Source organism: Porites lutea, chromosome 5 (genome assembly GCF_958299795.1).
Source record: "Porites lutea chromosome 5, jaPorLute2.1, whole genome shotgun sequence".
Lineage (NCBI taxonomy): Eukaryota > Metazoa > Cnidaria > Anthozoa > Scleractinia > Poritidae > Porites > Porites lutea.
The window spans coordinates 10495222-10505362 of NC_133205.1; the positions used below are offsets into that span (position 1 = coordinate 10495222).

The 10141-nt window shown below is 39.9% G+C and overlaps 1 protein-coding gene across 1 annotated transcript; it reads left to right on the plus strand.

Annotated features, from left to right (window-relative positions):
* Positions 1–161: 161 nt before the first annotated feature.
* LOC140936404 (uncharacterized) lies at positions 162–5951 on the plus strand. Its single transcript, XM_073385873.1, has 2 exons — positions 162–1588; positions 3533–5951. Exons 1-2 carry the CDS (start codon positions 782–784, stop codon positions 3770–3772), a joined length of 1047 nt encoding a protein of 348 aa, XP_073241974.1. The 5' UTR covers positions 162–781; the 3' UTR covers positions 3773–5951.
* Positions 5952–10141: the final 4190 nt, after the last annotated feature.

Here is a 10141-nt window from a genome sequence, read left to right on the forward strand (position 1 = left end):
AAGAAAGTACAGTCTCACTTCTTTTTTGGAATGAACTTTTTTCCAGGTTAACACCAGTGGAAACCAGCTCTATGTTATAAATTCATCATTCCTGAATTATGAGGCTTTACATGTGCCTGCAGTGCTGCTGGTCAGCATTCAAGCAACAGATGCACCAGTGGAACAAACAGGACCTCCACTTCACGTCATTAGTGACGTCAATATCAGTATTGTTGACGTCAATGAGCCACCAACTGACATTCGATTAATTCCTGATAACATTTCCATTCCAGAAAACGTTTCGATCGGTTACTGTATCGCGCAGATCACATCCAGTAACCCTGAACGCAGCCAAAAAGTAAATTATACACTTCTGCATCATCAGGACACGTTTGCTATCAAAGATACCTGTGACAACAATTTTTCTGTAGTGAATGACGCAAAAGGTGACCTGCCCTACTTGACAGTTAAGTCGCATCTCAGTTATAACTATTACCGTATCTATGAGGTTCTTATAGAAGCGGAAGATAATGGAATTCCCCCGCTATCGTTTAACGGCACCGTTGACGTCAACGTGACAAAAATTGACCCTTGTTGGTCATTTCCGTGTCAAGAGAATTCTAAGTGCAGACGCGTTGATTGGCAAAATTACACGTGTCCTTGCAACGCGGGATACTCGGGTGACGGTCGTGTCAACTGTTCTGAAATAGATGAGTGTCTGTCGAGCCCGTGCGGCAATGGCACATGTCATGATTACGTGAATTATTACAACTGCACGTGCCCCAGTGGATATTATAACGGCATGAGTTGTTCGAATATGATTAATTTCTGCCTGTCGAACCCTTGTCAAAACAACGCTACGTGTTGGATGCACTTAAATGGATACAACTGCAGCTGTGCGCTTGGTTTTACAGGTCTGCATTGTGAAACAAATATAGATGATTGTGCGAGTGAGCCTTGTACGGAGGGGGTTTGCGTAGATGGAATCAACAAATTTACTTGCAACTGTAGCGGCTCTAGCGGCTCTGGGTTTTTTGGGACTCGATGCAAAAGAATGCTTGGCGTTGATCGAGAAAATGAGGACTCGCCCTTAACGGACAACAAGCATTTTATGAATAAACGCTTGTATTATGTTATTGGAGCAACCGGGGGTCTCCTATTCGTCGTACTTGCGGTATCGCTGCTACGCTGCCGAAGGAATAGCCTAAGGGCAAAGGAGCGCAGACTCGCCAGAAGCCAGCGGTTTAGAGACAACACTGACGACGAAACGCGCACCGATGCCATGTACATGCATCATATGGCCAATCAGGAAATGGAAAACGCTGGGGCAATTAACCCGATATACGGCACCAATGAAGAGGGAGCGAACGTCACTACGCTGGACAACCCAATCTACCAGGAACCTGATCAAAAATATGGCACACCCCACGTGAAGCGATCTGAATCAACAACTGGATTTGAAAATTCAATGTACTTCCGATTCAGGGCAGGAAAGGAAGAGGAAGAAGGAGGAGAAGAAGAAGAAGATAAGGACGATTTCAAAGAAGAAAAGGATGGTGCTAAGTCTCCCACTGGTCTTGCAAATCTCATGTTTTCACTTTACAGACAGGTAGGACTATTTTTCTCGTTTGCTTTGAATGTGATCACAATATAGGTTATACAGTAACACATTTTTACAAACAGCTCTCTTTTAACGGACACCTCACACATGTGCTTCCCAAAAGGCACTTTCCTTTAACTCTCATGTAATAGAAGTGACAATGATAATGATATACAAAATAATGATAATGGTGATAGTACAGTCAAACCCCGCTTTATGGACACCCGCTTAATACGGACAACTCATTACTATGGACAGTTTTCTTTGTCCCAAGGGAGAGAAAGCCCTTAAAATTTCTTTAATTCCAAATGCAATTTCTCTAAATTCAACCCGCTTAATACGTACACCCCGTTAATACGGACACTTTCTATGACCCCCTAAAGTACAGTCAAACCCCGCTTTATGGACACCCGCTTAAGGTGACTCGACCCAGTTTTTTGGGGGGCGTTACCATCCTACTTTGAAGCTCTCTGGTATCCCCACCTTTACTTTTATCGTAAGTCTAACACATAGAATGGATAACATATAGATCAATCTACAATATAACATAAAATTTTTGGCGATCGGAGTAAATGTCTGTCATTATACAGCATTCTTGTTCAGCACGCGTGCAATGACCGCGCTTGGCTGACTTCCGAAAGCTCACCGAAATATGTTATTTTTGGTACAGTGAGACAGTCCATCGCGTGTTACATAGAGGTTTAACTCACAATTTTTAATCAATTCTCGTGCTTCTTGTGCCTTTGCAAAAAAATCAAGAAGTGCTACACACTAAATCTACTTACTATTAAAAAAAATATCATTTTTTCATAGGTTTAATGCAAGCCAATAATTAAACCAACTCGTGACGGGAATATCTCGGTCAGCATTCGGAAGTCAGCCAAGCGTGGTCATTGCACGCGTGCTGAACAAGAATGCTGTATAATGACAGACTAGAAACAATAGACAACTCCCAAAGCACAAACTCAGCCAAAACGCTAAAAATCTTCAATGTTTACTCAAGTTTGGGCTTATAGAAGATAATGTCACCGTTTTTCAATGACCATGAAATTCAGAGTCCGGGTAGTTAGTTAATCAATTGTGACCCTGAAAAAATTTGAAGGAAAAAAAACTACGAATTTTTAAGAAAATGCTTTTTTCGTGAGAAGGACTCTTAAACGCTGACAAACGTCAACAAATAGCGAAAACTATAATTTCTATATCTTTGCTTTGCTCGAAATCGCGCGCTTTTTCCTGACTTGCAAGGACCCATCTGTTATAACGATGCCCAAAATAAAGAGATGAATCTCATAGTTTATTAGATATAATCCGTGTAAAGTTTGCTTATCATTTTCGCATAAATTATGACCTAAATTTGGAAACCGCTGAATTTCTCGAATTGGGTCTTTGCGATTTTGGTGAAACTCTGTTCAGCGCAAGGCACTAATGCGCACTATGTGTAGCCGAGAGATTTTCACGAAAAAATGCCGGCAACAGCAGATTTTCGACTCAGACCTCAAAGGGGCGTGGCATTATAACCACGTGACATTTACTCCGATCGCCAAAAATTTTATGTTATATTGTAGATTGATCTATATGTTATCCATTCTATGTGTTAGACTTACGATAAAAATAAAGGTGGGGATACCAGAGAGCTTCAAAGTAGGATGGTACCCCCTAAAAAAACTGGGTCGAGTCACCTTAATACGGACAACTCATTACCATGGACAGTTTTCTTTGTCCCAAGGGAGAGAAAGCCCTTAAAATTTCTCTAATTCCAAATGCGATTTCTCTAAATTCAACCCGCTTAATACGTACACCCCGTTAATACGGACACTTTCTATGAGCCCCTCAGAGTCCGTATTTACGGGGTTTTTCTGTAATAGTAATGATGATGATGATTATGATGATGTGAACAGGGCATTAGATAAATAAATCACGTGCTATAAAAATGACTTCCGTGCTTGCCAACAGCCAAAGACGGAAGCTGGCGCAAGTGGGGACGCTGTACCGGTCAAGCAGGAAAAGAAAGCTGCCAAAAACAAAGGAACATCGACGTATGAGACGCCAAAGAAGAAAAAGAAACCTGCCAATGAAGAACTACAAGTTGTTGAAGCATGCAGTTTCTTCAATCCTCCTTACAAGACCCGAGCACAAGTGGAAGAACCAGAGAAAAAGCTTGACGAGGAACTGCCTGGAGAAAGTGACTGTTAAGATGAGGGCTCTGATTTATAATGATCAGGTTACTAATATGAGATCTAGGCACTAGCTGCATCACCTCTGCAGTCTGGTCAGTATGTCTGCGCATCAAATGTCACCGTTGACGGCGGTCAGAGGAGAAAAAAAATTTTAAAAAAAGGCTAAGGATGCCATTTTAACTGGTCTCTTCTGTTCCTTTTATTTACGAAACAGTTTGACAGTTTGCTAGAAAAACTTTTAGTGCTGAAGGAATTAATCAAAGGCTTTTATGAGGGCGTAGAGAATTTTTAGCTGAGGTTTAGAAAACCTCTGATCTGTTTTGAGAAAAGAAATTTTTACACATACCTTTGCCAATATTTCTACATCATGGTGAATGAAACGCTACTTGATAACAAGAAAATCTCCTCAGACCCCCTTTAGGTGTAGTTTTCGACTCCGCCGAAAGTGACAGCAATGATTATTTGGACTCGTCAGCACGGCATAGATAACACTTTCGGTCCTGTGTTTGTTTTGCGACTGTGCTTTAATAGAAGTTTTATCTGACCGCTTTGGCGGGCATAAGAGCGACAAAACTATCACATATCAACACCGTCTTCATGTCTCTGAAGTTTTTCGTTGTTTTCACTGTAGCAGCAATCATAAAGCACAATCTGCAACGCAAACAGAGGATGGTATACCTGTATTACGCACAGACTGCGGAGATGGTGTTCACCGCGAGGAGTTTTCGCATACTCGCGCTTTTGCAATTGTTTTAATCTTAGGTTTAAACGCTTGTTTTTTTCTATTTTGGAGTCGTTTGCTATTTTTAGTTTTCTTGAGTGACGGCATACACTGACAGCACAGAAAACGGTATCGTCTGAGGACTAGAAGTTTATGTTCGTTTGACTCATAAGGCACCTTTTTCACTTGACAGAAAGAACAACTGTAGCATAAACAACAAGCAAATTTTGGGATATCTAAGTTGTCGATCCGTTTATTTCAACTTAGGGGGTTGATTACATTAGCTGGGCTGCCTCGCTTTACCGGAGGTGACTTTTGACCAGGCAATACATAAAGGAAGCCAATCCAGAGCCGCCATGTTTACAGAGAGAATGGAAGCAGTACGCATGAACAGTGTGTTACCCGCTGTCCTGTTGCTGGCGAACGTGCATGGTAACAGTCCAGCCCGCCGGGTGATCCCGGATGCTGGCATCTCAAGGTGGTTATCCTGGTTAACCAGGCTGGTTCTTTTGTCAGCTAATAATCACTAAATTGATTTTTGTTGTGTTGAATTAACGCGTCCAGATCTTGGCAAAGCGAGCCAGGCCAAGTGTCTCCTGTAATCAGTCCCAATATAATCATGATTTTGAATGTTATCAATCCAATGAGTTTACTTGTTCATCTAGCATTTATAATCTTGTCGTTGTAATTATAACGACAAAAAAAAAATAAATACGCGAGTCTTGACGAATCAAAAAAGGTGACAAATCGGAATATATTGTACGCCTATTAGGCAGGTTTGTTTTTGTATATCTGGATTTTTTTACTTATTTTTTACGTTACATAGGACGACTCTCTTTCTCTGGAAGGTACAAAGAATGCAAAGAGAAATACAAATAATTGAAATTTAATTGTTAATTTTAGAGACACGTTCGTCTTCTTTGAATTTTTCCCTGGCCTGATACATTCATAATTACTTGTAATTCAAGCCATTACGAAATTATCTCTAAAATATTACGAATAACAGTTGAGATTTACACTAAGATATTTCGCAAATTCTCAGGATATGTGCACATTCAAAGGCATTTAGTTCAAGGGCTTATTTTTGTATTCTTGTCGTGTTTATTAAATTTTCGGACACTTAATTTCCTAAGATATTATGAATTTCGGTCGCGAGCCCAAAAGCTGTTTGATATAAACACAGCCCAACCAATCTTAAGATACTCGACTATTAAACGTTGACTTGTGCTCAGGTTAAAGTTACAATGATTTAATGAGGATTTGCATGGGAATGCAACAAATTGCGTCATAAAATTAAATATTGCAATGTTGTGCCCCAGTTATGGTCTTAAACCTGCGCACTAAGAGCTTGTTTGAATTTTCTCTCTAAAGTGGGTTTTCTTGTCTAATTAATCTTCAATAAATTCCGCGAAAAAAATTCAAGAATTTTTCATTAACAAATTATGATGCTTAATACAGTAGTTTTGTTGATATACAGACAGCTTTATTAAATATATTGCATATGTTTTTGCTAATTTTTAAATCAATAAATGTCCTTTAAAGTAAAGGCAGTGTTTTACGTTTTTGTGAAGACCGTCGGTTACGGTTTTCGCGGTGCCCGACTTGATATTAGCGCTTTATGCTTGGATTGTGATGTTTTAACGGGTAAAAAAACCCTGCGGTATATCAATTTTAAGACCTCTAGAGTGTGGTCCAGCTGTACAAACGTGAACCTCAAACCGTAGCCTGCGTTGTTTGGCGAGCGCGCAATTAAGCTAACTGAACAGAGGCCCTGCCAGGGGGGAAGGGGGGTGGGGCCCATGTCGCTCGTCTGAATTTTAAAACGTCTCGTGTCGGTGTTTATAAATGCTTCACGTCGCTGTCGGAAATTAAACGAAAATTCTCTGTCGGAATTTTAGAAAAGGGCACAGAGATGCGTTGTAAAGAAACAATTACAGTACTGCAATTTCTCAGTTAACTTGTCGCGTATCGAACAAACACCTATACATCGCCATTCACAACTGAGCGATCCACGTTCAACATTTTAAGACTAGCTGACCTGATAAATCGTGTAGGCATGGTGGTCTACTCTGTGAGAGCGGTTGGAAGGTCAGTGGTTAGGTTACCTGCTTCCTGGTCTCTCCACCGTCGTCACCGCCGTGTTGCTTACATAAAAGAAAAAACTTAAGTCTGGGTCACATTGTCTCTCTTCACCCATAGTGGGTACGACGATCATAATGCTGGCAGGGGATTGAAATCGTTGCAATGTTCTAACATCCCGTTTATGGAGATGTAGTATCTTCGAACTGGTCGCTTCACGCTATGTGTACACTTCGCTCATAACATTTACCTCTCCACTTTGCAATTCTAGACGTTTTGGTCTTCTTACGGTTCTACCTGACGACTTGAGCAAAGCAAGCAAAGAATAGAGAGATGTAAACCGTGCATAAAATTAAGCTATGTGACGGACAACCTCGTTCCCAGGTCTCCCAGACGTTGTGCGGGATTGCGTAAATGAAGTGTAACGTGACGCGCGCTCAGGAGGGTCCACTGAAGCTCACTGACAAGAGGCGTTCTCTGAAGCGCAAGGAAAATTGACAAAAATTACTTCTTCTCGGCATTCAGACTAGTGATAAATAAGCCAAACCACTGTTCTTTGTCGCTTATTCTCGGCTTTGCCGTCACCGTCGCAATTTGGCCAACGAAGGTTGTCTTTTGTCGCGATTTCATTTTACGCTCTGTCACTACTTTTTGGGTCATGTTGCTTGTCGGAATTTACCCTGGCTAGGCCTCTGAGCAGGTAAACCTACGGTAAGGTACAGGTCACGTGACTTCTTAACGTTCTCGGCTCGTGAGAAATTCCTCGGTCTTCGGCATTCTGCTAAACCTCTCCTATCTCGCGCCTTAACCGCCTACTTCTTCTCCACCCCTACACCCTTGAATTCACTTTCAAGGCATATATTTACCCGAGAGTACTTTCTCGTTTTGCGGGGCATTTTTTAGCCAACCTTTTCAAGTTAAGGCATTGACAATCAACTCTCTTTGAACAGACACCTTTATAAGACGGACAACCATTTACAAGGGCAAACCAGAAATTTCGGTTGGAAAATGAATTCCGTTTGGGAAGATTCAGAAAAAATAAGGTTATGATTTGAAGCGATGCAATTTTTCTACTCTTTTTAGTCTTCTCAACTAAATTGTATACACTACTTTGTAGCGGATCATCAAATTTTACAGTTTTATGTTTATGCACAAGATTTCCACCCGCCTGATTGGCTGAAAACACAAAAAAAACCATCAAGAACCAATCAGATTAAAGCTAAACAACAACATTTAAGAAAATGGCCATGATTTTCAGCAAACAACCATTTGATTTTGTACGAAAACAACAATAGAAAAGTTAAAGTAGTATTAATTGCAAATCAGGGGAGTGCGTTCAATGGGGAGGGGTGATAAGTGCTGGGGGGGGGGGTAGTGGTAAGGGGACGTAAAACTTGATGTGTTTGTAAGATGGATAATTGAAAATCAAGTTGAGACTTGATTGTCAGCACCTGCCTTACCATTGTTATCCTCCCACCTTACAATTCATCTGGGAATGAGTGTCACAAAATAGATACCAGTTGGCGAGTGAGGAAAACTGGACATACGAGATCCAGGGGAAAATGTGCCAGCCGGTCTAACTATGGTCCGCAAAGCGTGAAATGGTATATATATACATAAAACTAAAAAATAATATTTTGCTTTTATCTCAAGTATCACTTGTAGTTTGAATCCTCACACAAGCTTAAATTAATTTTCTCGTTGGAAATGGAAAGAGAAAGGTTTTAAGAGAATACCCAGTTGTAGTGGTTGCCGGTAAAGAATAACGATAATTAATTAGCGAAAATCTTGCTTCGAGACTCGTTCATCTATTTTAAACGCCAAAAGCCGTTTAAAAAAACGAACAAGCAAACACAGTAAAAAGAAATCAAGGTTTTCGGAAACTTGCTGTCTGATAAAAATGTTGTTGTTGTACATCTTTCATTGAAGTTTTATTCATGTTATTGGTGGTGGGTAGTGAGTAGTAGTGGGAAGGGGGTGCAAAACCTGATAAGCTTGTAATATTGAGAATTCAAAATCAAACACTTTAATTTATTAATATGAATATCAGCGGCTGTCTTATCAGCGTTATTGTTTATTCTCCCACTTTACAATTCGTTACTATTTCATTTTCCTCAAAAATGCAAGAGCGTACTGTACTTTTTACATTTACTTCGCTAAACCTCTACGTAAAGTACAGGTAAGAAACAACAGGTCAAACACTGACTATGATCCTCAGGATATTCTTTTGCACTTTAGGATGGTCAATTAAGTTGGCTAAAAATTGGGATAAAGAAGGGAAAGAAAAACTAAAGTTATCTGAAACGTTTAAGCGTCGAGTATCACTTTAAACCCTTGTTGCGTGATACCAGACTAACACGACTCACCTCATTCAACGCACCCGGAATTAGTGAGATGAAAATGTCAACGTTTCACTGTTCAACTTCTTGTATATTTTTCAAAAATGGTGACAAACAAAAGCAAATACAACGCTGTAAGTAGCTTTTAAAAGCTAAAAGATGTAATTTGTAATAGAATTAAATATGGTCGATCTAAGCTGATCTTGCTTGAATCCATAAAAACAAATACAGTGGGCAGAACGCATTGTCAACGTAATATCTACATATCCGATTATCTTAGAAGGGTGTCTAGAAAACGACGACCTAGAAAACGAAGACCTACGACCTAGAAAACGACGATCTACAAAACCAATTTTGATAAATAATAGTCAAACAAAAAAAAAAACGTGAACAGAGGAGTTCATAAGGGAAAAGGGAGACACTCGAAGACAAGTTTGGTTAGAGGTGAACCGCGTAAGCTTGCAAGCCCTGTCCCCGTTCGTTCAATTTTCCACTCCATTTAAGACAAGAGACTTTATTTTGGTTAACCCTTATTTATTTTGCATGCAAGAAATATGATTATAAGTACCTTTTTAAACCAACATCATAGAATTAAATTCTTTGGGAAAAAATCTTAATAAATGTACTTTAGAGCACTCACGCCAACCTTTCACGTTCTCAAAATTGTATCCCCTTGCAAAGTCTCTGGTCAAGACGCTAAGAACCATACCCTGTGCGTTCAGTGGGACATACCCTTTTGAACAAAATAACGGAGTACTCCCGCAGGGGGTGCCGTTGCTTTGATTAGAAGTAACTGGGTCGTAACATGATACCCTTGATAAACGCACGTTCAAAAAAGAAGAAAGTTCATTTATTTATTAGGGCACTTGGGGCTGAATTTTCTGCTGATCAATATGAAATTTTAAAAAATTAACTTAACCGTTATTGTACACCAAAAAAGGACAATTGCACGATGACGATATTTGACTACAACTACCAGAATTCATTTCGTTTTTGCTTAGTTATTTAAATTTGCCAATTCCGCTGAGGATAAAAGAACAATAGCCTTAATCAACAAACTCGAGGATTCTGGTAGTTGTAGTAAAATGACGTCATCGTGCAATTGTCTTATTATCTTATCTTTTTCAAATGCAGATTTTCTGCACTGGCTTTGCGTGCAAAACATCTAGGCTACAATTCATACATTTCGTTACGCTAATGTTGCATGAAAAGGCAATTCCACTTGTCAACTGAAGCGTTTGCTAAA

Coding starts and splice junctions, on each gene's coding strand:
- LOC140936404 (XM_073385873.1), top strand. CDS start 782: ATGAGTTGTTCGAATATGATTAATTTCTGCCTGTCGAACCCTTGTCAA. Junction 1,589..3,532: donor TGTTTTCACTTTACAGACAG/GTAGGACTATTT, acceptor GCTTGCCAACAG/CCAAAGACGGAAGCTGGCGC.